At 44.7% G+C, this 20,761-nt stretch overlaps 1 protein-coding gene across 5 annotated transcripts in view; it reads right to left on the bottom strand.

Moving 5' to 3' along the window:
- NFATC1 (nuclear factor of activated T cells 1) overlaps positions 1-20,761 on the bottom strand; it is a 113,129-nt gene that overhangs the window by 58,096 nt on the left and 34,272 nt on the right. For all 5 annotated transcript variants that reach the window (XM_086743141.1, XM_086743139.1, XM_086743137.1 and 2 more), the window contains exons 4-6: positions 11,243-11,445; positions 7,927-8,099; positions 5,416-5,556 (exon numbers count right to left, since the gene is read on the bottom strand). In XM_086743141.1, the coding sequence (XP_086599267.1) occupies positions 5,416-5,556; positions 7,927-8,099; positions 11,243-11,445 (517 nt within the window). The remainder of the gene's footprint in view (positions 1-5,415; positions 5,557-7,926; positions 8,100-11,242; positions 11,446-20,761) is intronic.

Consider the following 20,761-nt stretch of genomic DNA (forward strand, 5'->3'; position numbering starts at 1 on the left):
TTGAGAGGAACAAAAAAACTGTGAAATGCTTGAGTGGACACTTAAATTCATCCAGCTTCCTTCTTTTCCATATCGCATTTACTTTGTACAAACATTTGGCTGACCAAGCCTGACCACATGTCTAACGGGAGGCAAACCGTAAGTTTTCCCATCTGAAATACTTACAGAAAAAGTGTGATTTCCTTTGGCACATACACCAAAAAAACTGGTGACTTCACCCAGCTATCTTTCATCTGTTCTAGTATAACTATCACCATGCCACATCAGCATCTTCATGTTCTAAGAGGAAAACCTGTTCCAGCAGGGAAGAGGAACAGTTTTGACAGAAAAATCCAGTTAACATAATAAAAACAAGCGCAGAATGAACAGTTTGAAGCAGTAACTAAATACGAAAAGCTCTTTAATTGTTTGAAAATATTAAAAAACAGAAAAATCCCTGGAGGAAATGTTGCTTAGGTGTTGTTTATTTCTCTGTCTTTCAGGACCTTGAGTTTAAAAGGCTTTGGGCACAACAGCTGAGGAAATTATGCAGTTAGGTTACAGAGTGTGTAGGTGCCAGGGTCACTGTTGATTTGATGGCTGAGTAATTAACAACATGTTCAAAACCACTCAAGTCCAAAAGCCTGGAGTTACTCAGAGACATAGCATTACAAATTCTGAACTCTATTAACGTCCATCAAAGAGAGTGATGCATCTTCAGGGAGGGGCATTTCTCAGAAGGAAGCTCAAACGCAGGCCTTTGCCTAGGACAAAATGGCCCTCAACATTAACAGCCTAGAATCAGAATTTCAAAGTCAGTGTTATTTGAGAAACTAATCCTGTAGTGAAGTTGGGTGTTACATTTCTGCCTTTTCGCTCTTTGAAACTCTTGCCTTGAGCTCTGGTCACTAAGCACAAAACCCAAAGAAATGGGTTTGAAGCTCTAACTTAACTAGTAGAAACTCAACTGAATGATAATTAACAACAACACACCAAATATCCATTTCTTCCCATATATCATAACTTGCTAATAATGAAGATTTCAGTCAGTTTAACCTGATCTCTTAAGAATGTCTAGACTGGGCCAAATCTGTGAAGTCCAGAAATACTTGAGCTAGTTCCAGTGCCAAAACCATTCTAGCTACAGCAGTATGGAGCAATTTTTGAGCAAGGAGCAATTTTTTGGGTAGATTAACTCTTTCAGATCTTAACGCGAGACTCTTTCTAAATCCCAAAATACCTTGGGCAACTCTACAATGTCATAGAGCGTGCCAGGCAGACATACCCATAATGTTCCTGTGCTTTTGTGCTTGAGATACTTGCTTTGTGTCTCATCAGTGAGCTTTCACCCGTCACCAAGGTTTTTTGGTTTAACCAAGTGAAGAGAAACTGCAATTTTTCCACTGCACTCAGTTTTATAGATCACTAACAATAATCTGATATACTAGGAGCCAGCAGTCTGGTCATTTCTTTTAGGCTTTTTTGTTCCTTTGTGTTCAGGAACTCATATTACCTTCAAAAAACTAGCTTTGAAAACAAATACACAGTGTTTACAGAAGTTGTGACCAAAAGAAAGGTAGTGGACAGATACATAGTCCTTGAAACATGTACTTCACACACCTCTGCATGTTCTGAACTTCCCTCAAGATTTTTCTTGTCTGGTACATTTATAATCTATAAATGAAATAAAAAGTTTTTAAAACAGAAGTAAATAAATCAGTGTCTTTGATTAGAATTGCAGATCACGATCTGTGCTCTTGTAGCTCCGTGTATTAGACAGGAAACATTTTGTTTCTTCTAGTGAAACGCCTCCTCCCATAGCTAATAAACATCAATTTAACTTCATCCACTTTTGAAACTAAAATGCACACCTTGCCTCCACAGAAAATACCAGCACAGACACATCAAGGGCCCTTGCTGGTAAGACGTTGCAGACTTTTTTGTATTTTAGAAAGTACTAATTCTGATGAAAACCAGATTGGTATTGGATGTCCTAACGCTAGCACCCAACAACCATGACACACAGACTCACAAGACCCTTTTGAAACTCAGGAAGAGAAAAGCATGACTACAAAGAGAGACAGAAAGTGAAAGAAGATAAGGTGGACAATTATTAGTGTAATTTGTAAGAGACAGAGTCATCGTGGGACTCCTCAGTTTAAGGAAATTCTGAATTTAAAAGAGTGAACCTCTCGAAGTCCATTCAGCATTCTCATTTTTACTACCGCTAGGCTTCTTGGACAGTCATTTTATACCATCATTCATCACTGGAAAATATGGTCTGATGTGCAAGCAATAAAACATAGACCAAAATCCTGTAAAATAAGGACCTCATTTCAACACACCAGAACTTTTTTTACGGTACTGTAAAAGGCTTGAGCAAATTTGAGTTCACTTCTGAAAAGACTGATTATTTATCCAAAGGGGTGCCTTCCGCCTGAGCGCTAGACCACACCATGAGGGATTCTCCTTTCAGAGGTGGTCCTCGCAGCACTCCTCCCACAGCCCGTTCAGGGCACCTTCATCCCTCGGCTGCCTTGTTCTTCCTCTGGGAGACGCAGAGTCGCAGGGCTGCAAAGTATATTTTGCTCTGCCTCATACGCTTCTCAGCGAAAAAGCAGCCTGTGAAGAGTTAAGCTGAAAGCGCCAAGCCGCTGCCTCCCTGCTGAAGGATTGATTTGATCATTCTTCAGGGATTCCCTCTTGTATGAGTCACTGCTCAGACAGACTCCCCACGCAAGGAGGCCAGGATAATGCCATTCCTCCAGAGACTACAACAGCTGAGGGCTAGCCCTGAAGACAGAGAGCTTGGGACTCATGCTTGGAAAAACATTTCAGTGGATCACAATGCACTAGGCAGACTTAAAGAAATTATTCAGACAGAAGGAGAAAAAAAAAGGCAAACAAAAAGTGTTCTCAAACCCTTTGCATTAACCAATTAAGTATGCAGACTAGCATGAATTAGACGAGCTCCCCGAGACTGCCTCCCAGCTGGGGGACTCTGCCCAAGTGAGGACTGAAGACATGAGCTCATGTAGAATAATCTTTAAATTTTATATAAAAGATACTTTTTCTTTAGGAGTGCAATGATTCTTGTGATCTATTACTTTGTAATAACTGCATTTGGCTGCTACCCACTAGGAACGTGATTAACATTTCGAATTCAAAAACAAAAGCAGTTAACAGCAGCAAAACTAATGAATGTCTCCAGCTAATCACAAAAGTTCATAACCAGCTTTCTAAGAGAAAGAGAAACTATGCTGGTGTTTCCTCTCTTGACCTACTTTCACAGACACGCAAGAGCTGAAAGGGAAAGAAACACCGCATGCTCATTTTCAAAAGTGAAGGCTGGTAATGCTTGTTCATTTGACACTAAGTACAAGGTTGCCCCCCACTCCATGCCAGAGGGAAGAGCGCAGGGGGATCTTTGGTGGTGCTTTCCTGTAGAAGAGACACTCCTGCACTGGTCCATCCTGCCAACCCATGCATCCAAGGAGTTTACCCCAGGAGTTTTACAGGTGACAGACAAGACCTTCTGACCATTTTCTTTCTCACCACCACATCCAGTGTGCAGCAGTACACTCCTTCATCTCTCACAATGTTTAAAAAATGTCACTTATATGAATTATTTTCTACCTATATGCTGTCTTCGTGCAGCCTCAAATTCCTTTTGCTCGAGGGAGGTATCTGTCTGGTTAAGAAGAACAAGGCTGGCCCCGTTTCACATTTTTGTAATTTAAGGCTATGCAGTGAACATTCTGCTTTTGGCGCACTGAATGCTGAGGGAGACAAGTGTCCAAATCCACACTGTGGTACCTGCTGGTGGGCGAGTAGTATCACCATCATAATCCTTTGGGACACGATACTTCAAAATTTTTCCAGCTCAATAAAGGAAGAGAAAATAAGTATGAAGGAGAGCACCTTTTAACATGGTTACCTTCCTGCAAAGAGATCGATCAAGGACTTTGCTCCTGGCATGTCATACTAACCCACTTCTGTGCAGCAAAGGAAATTTCAATATGAAGTAGACAGTCACATTCTTTCCCCTCCTCACGCTACGCAAAGAGCAGAGTTCCGTGGTTTTTTAATTGCAATACCACCTGTTTTCCTTTTTTTTTAAATCTTTCTTAAGAAACAAGAAGGGTGTTCTGCTCCTCTCAGGGCCACAGCCGGACCGCATATGGTGTGGTGCTTGGGGGTCACAGGAATGGCGTTGAGTGGCTCTCGCCAAGGAGCTGGGGCATTACCTCCACCCCATACGCACTTCTGGTGACTTAAACCTCACCAACACAGAACTCTGAAGGGGAACTTCAGGGAAGTCTTCTGCTCTTCCCCTGAGCCCACTGAGCTCATGCCTACTCAGACGTCTTTGTGTCCAGAGCCTCCCCTGCTCGCCCCGCCATCCCTTCCCACGGTCCAGCTTCCCATGCTGCCAGCAGCAGCCTGGGGCAGGGGAACAGTGCGGGTAGCTCGTGGACATGGAGGGTTAAACGGGCGCAGCATTCAAAGCCAGCACTGGTAGCCTGAGGAGCGCTCAAGATGGTTTAAAGTTCAGGGGGGGGGTTCAGCCGGCAGCTGAGGAATCCATAGCTTGTGCCAGCACCACGGAAACCCTTTCCAAAACAAGACTCAAAACTACATTTAACGATCTCGTTTCAGATCCTGACTTTGACTCACAGCTCTGCTCCCAGTGCCTTTTCCCGTGGGCGCATTCGTGCATGTAATGCATTGTCACCCGTCACCCTCCGCTCCCGCAGACACCCCACTGCTTCTCCAGACACCTCCTGCTCCTGCCTCAGCTCCCATCCCACGTCACTTGTCCTGCTTCAGCCTGGCCAGGGACCCTTCCCAGGGAGGACGAGTCCCACCACCAACGCACTGCTGGGCCAGCACCGTGCAAAGGGGGAGCCGGCAGCAGTCCTTCCCCAGTCCTCAAGGTAAACCAGAAACATCTCCTTCAAACGAATGCATGTGCGCTACAAGTCCTCCTCAGTGAGCAGATTGCAAATGCCACCGATCTCCACTGCCACAGAAGGAGACACCTGCACACACACAGCACCAGCAACACTGCTCCCTCTTCCACAAATTACAGGAAGGTTTAACAAGATGTCCTTGCAGGTTTTACAGGGACATGTCACCTGAGGTTTCCAACACCTTTCAGGGGTCCTACTTGGTACGGCCACGGTTTGCTACAACAACAAATGTCCAGTTTCAACTTTCAATGTCACTATTGTCTACCCGTAACTACACCTGCCATAGTGTGAAACCTCAGCATTAGGCATGGCTCAGATCACTTTCACAGCTTTGTCCAGTGACATGGAAAACATATTACATGCAGGAGAAAATGCCATTACCGTATTTATGCTTTCATCATTTGGCAGAGATTTTACAACGGGGGAAAAAGGGCAGACCAGAGTCTAGACAGAAAAGACATACCTGGTGCTTTCTCCACAAAGATGACTTTGGAATCTTGCAGAAAGTTATGGCCAGTCAGTATCATTTTTTTGCCTCCAATAACAGGAAAGCTGTCAGTACTTTGCTTCTCCACCAGAGGCAGTTCTTGGGCAGATCTTTGAGCTGGAGAATTATGAAGAAGATTAAAAAAAAAAAGCAACCACAAACATACACACACACAGAAATAAGTAAATACTGCATTAGTAAGTAACTTAATGCTTACCCTCATGAGCTAAGCTGAGTTTGATATAGAAACAAAGAAAGGTCAGAAGGTTTTCAGGAAACATGGTTGGCTTTCAGGCGCCTTGATTGTAAACAATAGGGTTGTCAAACACAGCAGTACAAATTCAAAAGGCTCCAAAAGAACAAGGTGTTTTAAAACTCAGCTTCATCTGTACTATATCAAAAAGTGTATTTTATTGAAATTCATTTATTGAAAATAATTTTCTCTTATGTTATCTGTAACATATATGCTGTGTGTTTGCATGGCACACATGACAAGATGACCATCCATATCCAAAATGTGTTTCAGTCACTGAACTCCATACTATCAATTCTGCAAACTGTCTTGCAGCGGGAGCAGCCATGGACCTCGTGATCCAGCAGAAGTTCACAGTTCAGAGAGTGTATTTCCACCAGCACCTGCGTGCCAAAGCACACGTGGACCCATGCAAACAGAATCCGGTATTCTTGTGGCATATATTTTATCCCCCCCAAGTGGGACACGGAGCGAGCGTGGCTGTGCTTCAAGGGATGACGTGACATTTTATCCAGATTACGTGGCTCCTCCTGGTGTCACATGCACTAAGAGATGCATGAAGTTTTTGGCACCAGCTTATTCCACATTCTGCACTGGAAATAACACTCACATTTATTTTTTCTCCTGTTTTCCGCTCCTTTCAGGAGGCATGTATCACGTTTTTGCTCAGCCCTCAAAACTGCAGTTCACTGACACAAATCCAATCGGCTTCATATTTAGTGGCTTCCTGAGCTTGGCACCTTGCACAGACCAGTTCAGGATGTGTCTAAATTGTGCCTTATCCTTCTATAGAGCAACTGAAAAGCTCTCATCAACTTGGAACAGGAGCAGGATGAAACCATGACTCCTCACATTTTTTCTTTGCCTGTTAGCCTAGAACTTACCCTCGAATGAGAAATAAAGGGGAAATTGTTCATCTCACATATCCTGAACAGAAGACAGGGCTCCATGCCAGTCTACCTGCTATAGGTAAGGAGGCTCTGCTATTCTTCATAAATAACATAGGCTTATCTTAATGTAACTCCCTTCCCACTGCCAGTGCTCATTTGTTTATTTAAGTGAATGACTGTGAAGGAGATAAGCTATCACTGCTGGGCTAACAGCCCTACCCTTTCCTACAACTTCTGCCTCTCTTCCAGATTTGGACTACCAGAGTGGCAGGGATGCTACCCTAGGCAAAAGGATGGAGTACTGTCACTTTTGCAAGAGGAATGCAGGGATGCTCTTTCCTGCAGCCTCTCTATTAACGATCCCTGAAAAACCACCATGCTTCCAAGGGTTCAAAAGCTGACAGGCTCCAGGACCTACCAGACACACTGCATATGACTCCAGTCTGGCAAAGACATAGGAACAAGCGCAGGCACAATTCTCGAGCATGCACAGGGCTAGGGATGGTCAAGTCTTCCTCCCCATCCCCTCTGCTCCCCATCCCCAGAGTTCACCCCCAACACACCCACTGGACATTAAGTTACTCCCTACCCTGTCAGCATCAGAAAGACGCTGATCAGAAAGATTCCGCTTTGTGGAATCCAATAAAACCTTCAAAAACTGTATTGGGCCATCCAGTCAACCAAATTAGCAATGGGAGTTAGACTGAAATTCAGTTTTCACCATTTATGCTGGTGTGTTAAAGCTACACCAAGCAAATAGATTTTGTTTCATGTGTGGGAGGCCTACGAGGCTTACGAAGCAAGAATGATATAGGTGTCTTTGGAGAGTGCCCCAGTGTATCTGATGAAAAGCAGCCTGTTCAATCAAAGAGACCCCAGTGCGGAAATCTGGTTTCTGGAGGTGTTCTGAAGCCACAGGCAGCTTGTGTCAGTGTGTCAGCTCTACCTCCGCATCAAAGGGGTTGGGGTTTTGTTTGCTGGTTTTTGCTTTATGATGGGGAGACAGAGAGTGAACAGGACATGATGGCTGTTTTCCAAAACTCCCACAACAGTTACTTGTGTGATAGGGAGCCTCATAACTCCCATGTCTACTATTAGTTTAAGTGCACTCTACTTTTGTTTTAAATGCATTCTTTCCTATACAAATCAATGCACAAAGCTACACTTTTTTTTCTAAGACACGGTTATTTTGTCTTCGGTATAAACCATGTAGTTTTGGGAAGCAGATTCATGTTCACTGACTAGACAGGTGAAGCAAGACCAATGTATAGCATGTCAGTTGACAAAGACTGCGTGTGGGGTGGCACAATACCCAGCAAAATAAGGACATTTGTTGCTACTTACAGCACTCGATGGGGTTGGAAGCTACTTGCAAGGAAAGGGTCCTGCCGTTGGCCTGTGGGATATGAACTCTGAAGACCAGCCGCACGCGCGTGTTCTTCCGACCGATGTCCGTCTCTCCCTTGCGCAACTCGATGTCGGAGTTTCGGAGCTTTAATATTCCAGCACAGTCAATGCTATCCAAAAGGAAATACAGAGCAATTCAATTCATTTCAAGTAGACTTCAAGAAGACATGAGTGTGCAGTATCTTCCCTCTCTCCTCTAAATCTTTCTTTAAAATCTGACTCAGACATGACCCAAAGACCAGGCTGAACAGGGCAGACTTTGTTAAGACTAGTACTTGCATCCACATGCATCTAAGTTGGGGTTATCTGTAGTAACAAGTAGTAGCTGCTGTTGAGCGCACAAATTTAAGATGTTACTTCAGTTCCCAGAGGAAGAAAATCTAAAAGATCCTTCCTCTCCAACACATCTTGTAAGGATGGCACTTACAGATTAACCAAAGCCCAAAGACACAGTGAGACTAGAAAAATCAATGGGATGAGATGGCAGTGCACAAATTGTTACTAACCTAGAATGCAAAGTTACTTACGATCTTACACCTAATTTGGAGAAAAATCTGACATTATTTTTATTCTAGGGCAAAGTCCTGAAAATGCTTACTAATGAGCACAGCTTTCCCTGAGGTCAGTTCTACTGTCACTGTGTTTGTATTTGAATGAGTTGGAAATACTCCCAAGCTGAGCGTTGAGTTGAAGCTCTGCATGAAAAAGCGAAATGTAGAGTCCTCCCTCCACACTAGGGAAAAACGTGCTTTTTATCAGATAAAACTATTACTATTTCTGACCTCTCGCTCCTTTTTTTTTAACTTGGTTTTCTCCTGGCTGAATTTACAAATCAGGATTTTTGTCAAAGCAAATTTCAATAGATGAAGTTCCCAGAACAAAAGATATATAAACACACGCACTCAAAAACCCACTGCAAAAATATCTCTGCTTTGGCCACGACTACAAAGGCTAAACGGCAATTTCTTCTGGGTATTGGTCTCTGGCATGCAATTTATTACACTGAATATGCATAGTTTAATTTTATTTTGCATTCAAAGAGTTTAATTCCCCCTCCAGACCTTTGAAGCTCTGTTCTGAAGCAAACTGCAACTAAGAACTATGTCAGCACTGTCTTGGTCTACATTTTTTCTGAAGTATGGATTTCAGAATAACAAAAAGGCCCTTGCTGATATGATCAAAGAAACTAATGTAAGTATTAAAGCTTCTCAACAATGCATATTAGCAGGTGAAGCCATAAGAATGAGGAAATATTTCTATCTATGTCAAAGTTCCATGCAAAGATCCATAAGAAACAGTGCGCTTTGCAATATTGTTTCTCCTAGAGCAACACTTGTAAAAAAAATAAAAAGTACTTAATGACAACTAGTTCAGACCCAATAATGTTCAGAGGAGAAAAAAGCATTTGATTTCAGGCTTTTAAAGTCATGGACATTAAAATCTGAAGTCAACAGGAGTAGCTAAACGTGCAAAAGTTTAAGTCTGCCGATGAGCTTCAGTGTTTCACTGAATCAAGGCCTGAATACACAAAGTATGTGTGAGAAAAGCCCTTGGCTCCAAATTTCAATTAATTGTTAGTGCTACATGAGGTTTTAGACTATTGACGTATGAGGCTTACATATGCCAAAGCATTGTTTGTGGTTCTTGAGAGAGCTCCACTACGATCTGGCATGCACGTCACAAAAATATTCAGCTTGGCTCTCAAACTGTGTAACTACCTTTATTCTAGGGAGAAAGATGACTGAAACTGTAACAATGTCCCTAGATGGCCAAAAATATTATTCAAACTGAATAAACAAGGGGCCAAATAAGTATTGTGTGGGTACAAATTAGTGAGATTTCAATAACCTGAATGGAGTTGTGCCAGCTTACGACGACAGCAAATGGGGCCAGTAACTTTGCAGGCTTGTCGTGACTTTTAACACAATGCACTGACAGAGGTCCTCAGGTCTTGAGTGATCACTCTAAGCCCGGCTGGCAATGCAGCTAAACACATTCTAGCTCTTCTGTTTACATGAGGCACTCCGGGGCATGTCGTACATGACACTGCAAACCAGTTTCTAATCACCACTGCATGTGGAAGGACTTCAGGTGCCCGACACCATTTTTCACTTCATTAAGGCACAAAAAACTGTATGAACAACAAGGAGTGAAACTGAGATTTTAGTAAGCTCCCTGAGATTTTCCCATGGTATTTAATTTGGTGAGGTCAGGATTTCTTGCTTGCTTTCTGTCTGTCTACCTACTTATCTATACACACACACAAAGGTGCACACATCTATATATAAACATGAAATTCACATTTATACACACACGAGGAGATGTACATGCATGCAAGCGCACAGAAATTCCTCCCAAGGCAGACACCTCAGATAAGGGTTAGGATCATTTGAATGAGGGGGGAGGCAACTCAGATAAAGGCTGGGATCATTTGAACGAGGCGGGCAGAGAGGATGGGATTAAATAATGTGGAGGGTCTCCTGTATGTCACATAACACACACAGGGGGATATTTGACCCTTGATACACATTCCTGTAATTAAATTTACCTGTGTGTAATGGACCTACGGGGCATTTAATTATCACTCAGACTCCTACTAATTCAGAGATCCTTAGACACCTATGCTGGCTTTTCTGCATAGGACTAAACTTCCCCCAGTTTAATAACTCTAATCTGTAAATTGTATCACCTGTACTCCTCTTCTCAGTTCTAGAAACTTTGCTTCTAAACAAATGGTACAAAACCCACCGATTTCTATTACATAAGAAGTCAGAGTGGTTTTATTCGTCTCAAAAAACCACTAGGGTACTTGGAAATACTCTCTAAGAGTTTCCTGTGACATCCAAAGATAAATTTTAATAGGGCCTGTTCCTTGTGCTAGTGCGTATAGGAGCAAGAGGTGTCATATTTAGAAACTAAATGCAGGAGCTGAGGTAGGGGATATTTACAGCTTGGTAACTGAGATACTTATTTTAAATGGCAAATAAGCACATTGGCTGAAACTCTAGAATGAAAGCAATCAGTTGTCATAAATATTTGCAAAGTTCATTTTGTTGTTAGGCTGATTAGGGCCAATTCATCCCAGCAAAGTTGTGAAAACCTACTATTACAGAGAAAACTTTTTTTAAAAAAAAAGAAGATACGAGAAGAAAAATCGTGTACCAAAAAAAAAAAAAACCCACAACACAGAAGAAATCAAGTGGAGCGACCAAGAGCAAACTGCTAGGAGTCATATATGGTGCCTGGGTCTTACATTGCTCTCATGTTGTTCTCTGGAAGAAGTGGAATTTCCAGGACTTTGGTGTTGGAAAGTATTGTTTCGTGGCTGGTGGTGGAAACGGTCTTCCCGGTGATTCGGTGAACCTGGTAGAAAGCATGGGGTCGCAGCAGGCGGTCGTCTGCAGTCCCAATGAACAGCTGTAGCGTGAGCGGCTCGCTTTCTAAGTAACCATGTAGCTGGCAAGAGAACAGAAAACGCCCACTGAGCACCACGCACATAAACTGCTAGGAATCAATTAAATTTTTATATGCAGGAGAGCCTAATTCAAGGAGAGAACTTGTGACAGGTGCTATGTGTTAAGGTTCCCCCCTTCCATTTTTCCTGTAACTTAATATTGGTACAATAAAAAGGTGCACTCAGAAAATGTCTCATTATCCTAAAGAACCCGAGGCACTTTAGATGGGGTGAGCTTCGCGCACTCCCACTGCGTCCACAGAAAACTTCGCATAAATTCTGCCGTGGCATTCAGCAAAAACCCACAACGAAGTCAACGCTCTCTCCCAGTACCGAGGGTGGCAAAACTGACGGAGTTTCCAAGTGGAAAGGATGCGGCTCATCCATCCCTGAGCTTCCCGGGTCATCCCTCACGCAGCAGAAGGCTGTGGCTCCCCACACGTCCCCTCATTAACTGATTTTTATGCTGGTAAATACCTCCTGGGACAGCGTGGAGACAGATCACATATACATGACTAGCAGCTCACCATGTGTGTCAAATTCTTGGTATAATCGCACGAAAATCTCATTGAAGCTACTGGGCCTGACTTGAACCCCATCCATGTTACAGTGACTGCTCTGATGACAACAAGAGTTATTTCTGCCACAGGCTGAGAATGGAGCAGGAGCAGAGCCTGACCTCATTCCCACCACCTCGTGGAGAAGCTGCTTGGGGTTCACACTGACGTGAAGGAGACCACGGGTGGAGCCATCTGCGGAGAGACTCTGGTTGAGTGCGACACTCAACAAAGCCTCCCTACTGCTATCAAACACACTGATGGCAACAGGAAGGCGTAATGGCAATGTTTCAGATACCAGGGTGACCAATGCATGAGCAAGGAAGGATGTTGTGCCCAGACACATCTTCTATCACTAGTTGGGCATACTGCAGATTTTTCACCCCATGCTTCGGTCAGAAGAGCCAAGGGGAAAACAGGAGCGCTTGAATTTGTTTGATTTGGTGCAGCAGCTTTTACATCCTTACCTAAAGCGCACGGGTGCTGGGAGGATGCCGGGAGAGGAGGAGGAGGCTCATCTCCAGCACTCCAGCATTTTATCAGCTCTGCATTGCTGACTCGCCACAGGAAGGCAGCTCACAGCCATGGGGCTATGATATGGGGAGGTGGTTTCCATATTGGCATGGTCAAGTTGAAAACATATTAGCAGCAGTTTGAAAATCTGTGGTATTGGCAAAATGACAGAGAGAGGAAAGCAGAGCGAAGCCTGCGCGTTGCCTTCAAGCAGGGTACAGTGGGCTGCATGTCTCCGTTCAGCCCACCTCCTGTACCCCCCAACACCAACATCAGTGCCACTCTGCAAAAACAGGAATTTCCAGCTTTAACACCCGTAGATGGAGATGCAGCTCAAGCTGCTGGCAGGCAGTCGCAAGCATGCTCCTGGCACAGCTGGCGGCCATGGGGAAGCCACCATCCTGCTCACCACTGCCGTGCCCGGCTCGCCTCACAGCCCTGGCTGTGCACCACCACCACCGGCATGAGCTAGGGGGCTGACCTGGATTCGGCCTGGGCAGATCTCACCCCGCCTTGGCATTTCCGGAGCCTCAGAGGCAAAGCTGAGGTGACGAAGGAGATGCAGGGCATGGTGGGGTATTTTTGATCACGAGCGGCAGGCAGGTTAGCAGAGGGGGAAAGTAAGACAGTGTGACACACTAGCCCGTTACATTTCCATGCATTACCAGTGGTCACTTCTCCATCTCGTCATGGACGATGCTTTTTATGGAGAGTGTAAAATTAAAACAAACACATATTGAATTACCAGGCCGCTTAGAAGGTAAAAATAGACTAGCGAGTAACTCAAACCTCAACTCAGCAAAAGGAAAATCGCACACCGAGGGACCCATATGTCTTACTGAATCCGGGCAAAGGGGTCAAAAAATGTTGGTCTTGCATTGGGTTCTGCTACTTCTTTATCTTTAAATCTTCTGCTATTTCTTTATCTTTAAATCTGAGCTCGGCTGCTGCCGAATCTTGTAACCTACTGCTGAGTCTCAGCTTGTGCTTTTCCCACAGGTTTCCTACCAGGAGGCAACTGAACACCCAAAATCCTGAGCTTTTCATACTTACTCTCACCCAAAAAGGGTTCACATGCTGGAAGATAAATAATAATATCTCAGATGCATGGTTTGCATTTTTTTTTAAGGCTTATGATCTTTGAAGTAAATCTGTGTTTGGTTTTTTTAAAGGCCCTGTCATACATGCTGGGCTTTGCTTTGGATCCATTACCCACACTTCCTTACTCCCCAACAGCTACTTCTGCACCTGAAGACAAGTGGTGGCTACAGCGCTGAACGAACATGAGTTTTCAAGAGCTGGAAAGTGTCCAAAACATCCAGAAAGACTAATGTAATCACTACACAGTTGATTTTGCTGCCCTCAGAATAGGCAAAATCCTCACTCCCAATTCACTGTAAGTTTTATTTCATATTCTGCGGAAGGAGGCATCTGATCTCTGATATGTATTTCCCTTTTGAGTTTTACCCATAGCATCACATTATTTACTTTTATATTATGTCACATAAATGTGTATGCCAACAGAAGCAATAAAAGACAACAATGCAAGGGTTAACATTTAAAGTGGCACACACTGTGGATGACTAATTTTAGATTATGCACCCAGCACACCATTTCTGTGACAGACAGAATTGAGTTTTGGGAGTTCTCGGAATGTTGCAGATGTCTGGAGAACGGGCAAGACTTTGCTTACACTCAGCTGCACGCAGCGAGAATATTCTGCAGATCCCTCACTATACCGGAGAGCGTTATTACTGTCACATCATTCAGCACGTCGACGAGGGGAGCAGTGGTCGTAAAGACAGAGCTGCGGCACTCTGGGTGGTTAGATTTGTCAACAGGTAAAGAGAATATCAACCAAGACAGATGTAAAATGGGAAGGGAGGAAAAAGGGGACTGAGTATTTTTCTTGGTTAGGAAAGATCGCACGTGTTCACATCCACGCATAGTTTCCACGCATGCTCTGGAATACTGTATTCGCTGGTATAATGATTCTGTTTCCTGGCGTGCGACACGGGATGCATGCGTCAGACACCCTATTTTTATCTTTTTCTCTGTGTAACGCAGTCCAAAACGCTTCTCTTAATAACTCAGTGGCTGAGTACGGGTAACAAAGGCTGCTCTCGGCTATGGTATTCATAATAAAGGAGGTGCCTTTAGTACCAAGCATGCTTTGCTTGGCAATATGTAGATCCAAGTGGAAAGAGCTGTACTTTCCCTGGCTGTGAGAGTGTAAAAGGACTTAGCTGCAATTAAGGATCAGGTGTACAATGTTTTGCAATGAGTTTTCCTTCCCAAATAAAGGTGAGGATACAGCAGCCGCCCAATTTAGTATAAAGGAAAAAAGTAGGCAAAACTTAAGTATGCAGATAAGACATCTGTGGTCAGTGGTTTTGGTTTTGAAATGAAAGTAGGCCATTCCCTTGTTCTGACCGACCACTGACTACTCTGCTCTTTTCCTTTTTGAGCAACACTGTTAAAAATACTTGAATTGGTCTCAAATGATATTTGCATTTATATTGTCTGAAGCCACTAAGATCAAAATCAGACTGAACTGTGGGCCTGTTTTACACTCCTCTAATTCTACCAAAAGCGATGCAGTCACTGGCAATTAACACCAGAACAGGACCGATCACAGTTAAGCTCTTTGTCACCTTACATCATCTTACGCAACAGCGAGGGAAAGGCTGCACCGGCTGGGCGACTGCTCCACCGCCCCACGCTTTCCCTGGGATTCCTACACCTCTCTGTCATCACTTTCACAACACCCTCTCCCACCAACACGTCTTGATTCTCACCAGCAGATTGCTGCTCATCTTGGCGCAGAGTGCCAAAGTAAATCCCAGCCTTTCCCTGGGCAGACGCGCTGTGCGCTGCACATCGGTGCTGAATGCTTTTTGCACGTCCAGGTGCTGTAGCTCTGAACATCAGGCATCTTCCTCCGGCGATCAGCAAGGTGTGGGAGAAACAGTGCTGCTTCACCCCTCACAGTCAACGTCCAACTGCAAGGTACTATCTGGTTCAGTCCTACAGCGATGATCACCTGAGGTTTACCACAGACGTGAGCATACCCAGCCTGCCTGGATTCCCACTGTATGCCTGGTGCATATCTATGAAATCTGGTAATTAGAATTAAACAGACTTGAAAAACGATGAGCAGACGGAGCTGAGGTGCTTTTAACACGACTGTTAGAAAAAAAGCAAAACCTCCCCAAACCTCACTGCAGTTACTGAATTTTGAGGAATTTTTGCAAATGTCGTGTCCAATAGCACAAACACTATTTCACCATTGGTATTTATTCTAGAGTCTATGAGGAAAATTTCTATTATTTAAGGCATAACATTTATTTTAAGAAACACGGCTGAAATAGTCTGCATGCTCCCTTCCAAGTGCTTTATGCTTTTGGCATGCTGAAGCATCTGTTGAAATGCTCAGAAAGCTACCTGTCATAACAAGGAGCCCTCTGTGCCTGGAGAGGCTCCTGGGGGCCACCGAAAAAAAACAGTCCCGTTCCAACGGGGCGCACCAGCCAGGTACACCCTCAGCACCCACTCATGCCATCAGGAAAAAAGGGAGCTACGCTACATAACAGTTTTTAAGCGTACTTACTGGCAGTTTCAGGGAAAGACTGCAAAAACCCTACAGCGATGCATTCCTCCAGACTCTGTGAATATGTTACATGACCACAGTGGCTGATCTAGGGCTTAGCCCATCCCAATGCATTCAGGACAGATCTCCCACTAATAATGAAGTGGGGCACGACCAGAGACCCTCTGACCTAGCCAGCAGCCGGAGCTTGACACTCTCCAGGCTACTAGGGGCTGCATCCTTAACGATAATGATGTGCCAAAAAAATCCACAGGTAACATCCATATCAGCAATGCATCTAAAATGTGTGTGCCCGTTCATCCTATGTTTGGTATGTAATAAAGATATCCATACACCCATTTATGCCTCTAAAAATAGTAAGAGTAATATCTACATTTTCTTATCCTACCATGTAACTGACGGCCACGCTGCTTGCAGCAGGTACCACAATGCTTACACTCAGCAATGCCCTACACGTCTGTCTGTCCCACTTGCATTTCCAGAACTGTTCAAGGAATATCCTGAGTCAGTCTGGAGAGAATCATTAGTGAGACTAAACACCCAGTCTGGGGAAAGTGGGCTCCTTTCTCTTTTTTTACCCATCAATGTTTTGGAATGCAATTCCAATGCTTTCAAAAAGGTCAAACAGGATAAAATCTAGAAAACAGTGACATTTTAAAAGTAATTGCTGCTTGTCTGCTTTCTCAAGCAGTAAGTCTTTTTTTTTTTTTACAGTAAATGCACGACTAATGACAAAATGAAACAAATTGTCATGTTTTAAAAATGCACCTAATATACAGCCTCAAAAAATAACATCAGTGAGTGTTCAGTGTCTTGATTTTTTAAAACCAAATTGAAGATCAAAATATTTAAACTGCAAAGAAGGTGCACAAACATTTTGAATACTGATTTTAGCTGTGAGCACTAAACACACACAAAAATAGGGTCACGAATCTGATTTTTAAGAAAAACAATTTACTTTTAGCTACCACGTAGACGCACTAGAAGACATAAGCCGTTGTATCATGGATTTAAACGAGAAGAGGGAAAAGCTGGTCTGGCGGGCAAGAACTGTCATGTGAAGTGAAGGTGTCAAGGGCGAGGTCAGGACACCTGGGCATCTCTTCTTGTGTGCACTGACCTTCACCTGGGCAGCCACCAAACTGCCCTGCCTCCACGCCCCTGGGCTGAAAACGCCCAGGGTCCTGCTGCTGAAGGCTCAGGGAGCCAGCAACCTACGGCTCTGGGAAAAAAAGGCCTCCCTCACTGCAAAGTCCCCTCCTATTCTGGCCTGTTTTGACTCCAAGTTCCTTTGCTAGGGGAGGCTTGTGGAAAAAACCACACTTAGGTGCCCAGAGCCAGGGGATGGTAGAGGCTCTCCACTCAGCCTTCCCTTCCAAACCAACGGGCTTAACACCCAGTGCCCGGAGGAAGCCAGGCAGCCCTCCCACAGATCAGGGGGTGCACCTCGCGCCCCAGGGCAGTGGCTGGGAAGTAGTGGGCAGCCGTACTCAGCCCTGCAGAGCGGGTGCCAGGCAAGGGCCGGCAGCCCCCAGCTGAGAGATGCAGGACCCCAGCGAGACGAGGAGCAGTCCTGGCAGTGCCACTCCAGCCAGACGTGCAGCATCCGCGAGGCACCACCAAAACACCGTGGCATCTGCCCCGCTGCAGGCTCTCGCAGCATCCCTGTCTCTTTCGAGCTGTTTCTCTCCACCTTCAGCATCATGCTCTGCAGCTGTATGCATTTTAGCTGCTGTCGTACTGCCCACGCGCCCTTCGTGCTTTTCAGGTCTACGGCCCAGAAGGACGTGGGCTGCTGCAGCCCACAGTGTACCCAGGACTGAGAAAGGCAGATCATCCTGATCAGGTACCTCTTCCCTTCGCTGGCAACCAGGCACGCAATAAGGGGTGCCAGTTTTCAGATGAGGTGCAAAGCTCAGCTCTAGATCGCTTGCCAGAATGGATTCAAAATGGAGGTGCTAAACTTGGGCCACGCAAATGCTCCTGTACACTCTGTTCTCTGATGAGAGCACAAGCCAAAAAAAAGTGTGTCTTATTCAAAACAGCAGAGCATACAGACTTCCGAATTAAAAAAAAAAATCCCACCAACAAAAACCCTACCTCCTTAGGAGCTGAGGTGACCCTCTGGCTGTAATAGCTTTTGCTGAATTCTATCTGACACAGTTAACCAAAAAAGTATATAATTTATGCCCTGTGCAACTTAACATACATGCTACTACACCTTAGTCCTTCACTCACTTCAAATAAAAAAGTATCAGGAATTCCTACAGCTTTTTTGTGCTGCTTTCAAGATTTATTTTTCCTTTCTAAAACTAATTTTCCTTGGATTCACTTAAACTCTGTTTTAAGATCCAAATGTAGACAGAGCTGGTCCACAAATCAAAATAAAATGGCTTGTTCCTGCAAAGGGCTAAGCCTGGGCAGAGGGCGAGAGCTGGACGCGAGAAGGAGTGAATGGAAAACAGCAGGAGTGTGTTTTATGTGGCACTTTCTAGTGCTGCCACTTGGACTTTAATTCAACAGTGCAGCAAAAGAGCAGCTGTTCACATCACGATGAATAAAGACCTATGTAAAACTTCCAGCTGCAAATGCACTGTGAGGAATTATTAATCTTAATGTAATAGAGATGCTGTACACTCAGTCACTGGCTCACAAGTCATTTCGGTCTCTATCCAGGGAAAAACAGTCTTCGTGGCTGCTGGCTCTCAGCACAGCCATGGAATCTCCTTGTCTAAACAGCCACAAGACGTTGCTCCCTATTTCTAGGAAGGATTGTCCTCCTCAAAAATGGACATATCTAGAAACCAAGTCAACTTGCACTCCTCCTAAAATTGTTAGATTTACAAGAGGGATGCTCATCAGAAAAAGGAGTTACTAACAAAATGAATTTGTACATCCTGACCACCTTATTCACCAGGAAATCACTACTGCTCTTGTGCCATTTTCTACTACAAGACTGAAGAGATGTCCTTCCCACAATCCTAGCTGCCCCTTCACAATCCTCAGCCCCACTTTCAGGTGACTGGAGGCAGTCAGCCTTCTCCGCATCATGGCCCATCTCTAAGTGGGCATCACCCACCTGTGCAGTCCTGGGAGCTTCCAAAACCTCCTTGCATGACAGGGCTGGGGAGAGTTGTTCCCCCATGGAGGGACGGAGGTGGCACCCACACCAGGCAGTCCACTTAAATGAAAGTTTTCCTCTTCGTGAACAGTCCTGCACTTCCCCAAGGGGGGCTGCCGCTGGCCCTTGCACAGGAGAACAACTGTTCCCCTTGTCCTGTGGCACGGTCACCATGTGTGACCTTCTGGGGGCTCTCCATCCTAGCAGTCTGCATGCATTTGTGCTTCGACAGGATCTGAAGCAATACAAAGCTGAAGCATGGCAGGCTTTCAAATTGCATTTGAGTAAATGTACACTGATAACAGAAAGAGGGGCCCTGGAAACCGCACATTAAAAATCTGGGACTGGGAGGAAGTGCAATGCAGCAGTGCCCCCCCTGAAACTACCCAACCCCTCAATTTACTCAGCTTCCACTCAAACATTTGCCCTCAGCATCTGTAATAGCTTTCAGCTTGGACAGTCATACCCATGGTCACCTAAGAGTTAAAAAAAAAAATTACAGGAGCACTGCAACAGGAATTTATTACATATTCTTAGGCAGATACCCCAGGCAAGCTTATACTTGTGAACCTGCCTTTCGTCATGCTGCTGACGCATCGCTCACATCCAGCAAGCTCCCATTTCTCGGTGAGCACAGGCTGGCCCAGGATCCTCGGGCGTGTGTCAGGTGCCGCCAGCACAAGTGGGACAGCGTGATGCCCTCACCGATGCCCATCCCAGCCATGGCACAGTGCCACCACCAATATCCATTGGTGACTTCTCCAGATCCAAGACACCCCACACACCCCAAATGCTGCATTATCACTCAGCAGCTCGCTAGTGCTGCAGTGACTGCCTCTTCCTACCTCTGCAAATTCGAGGGCAACAGGGTGCCCTGCTAACCCCAGGGGTTATCAGCTTAAAGGTCAACGCTTGTGAGGTGCTTTTCCTGCATGTCAAGATGAATACTGGCTCACACGGGACAGAAGCAATACAGCTCCAGGAAAAACACCTCTGGGGTTCATAGACACCAGTGAGACAGTATTAGACCAGAAATGGCTGCTCTCCCCCTAAATTTTAACTCTTATCCCAATGACATTTATTTAAACTGCTATTGAAGACAGAAAGCTGGGGCTATGTTTAAAGGCTTTATCTCTGTAAATATTTGGAGAGCTATAAATACCAAGCCATATTCATAATATGAATATTGGACTTACTGTTCTGTTGCCACGAAAATTACTATAAATACACTTGCAATTCTTAATTTCTCTGATTTGCCAAGAATGTCTTTAAAAAGACAAAAAAAATTCTTATGTAAGACATCTTGCTATTTAATTAGCCACCGGAGTCAAAGGCAGACAAAGCACATAGTGCACTAGCACGCCACACAGCTGTATGTCCCAAGTGAGACTTCTTATAATCTGACAGTTCATGAGTCAAGCCCTGACGGCTTTCTGTGTTTGGGGAAAGGAGGGAGCGGGAAGGGAGGCTGTCTGAAGGTTTGAAATAAACCTCCTTGCTTGCAAGTCACATGAATA

This window comes from Chlamydotis macqueenii, chromosome 2, assembly GCF_036417535.1.
Source record: "Chlamydotis macqueenii isolate bChlMac1 chromosome 2, bChlMac1.mat, whole genome shotgun sequence".
Taxonomy (NCBI): domain Eukaryota; kingdom Metazoa; phylum Chordata; class Aves; order Otidiformes; family Otididae; genus Chlamydotis; species Chlamydotis macqueenii.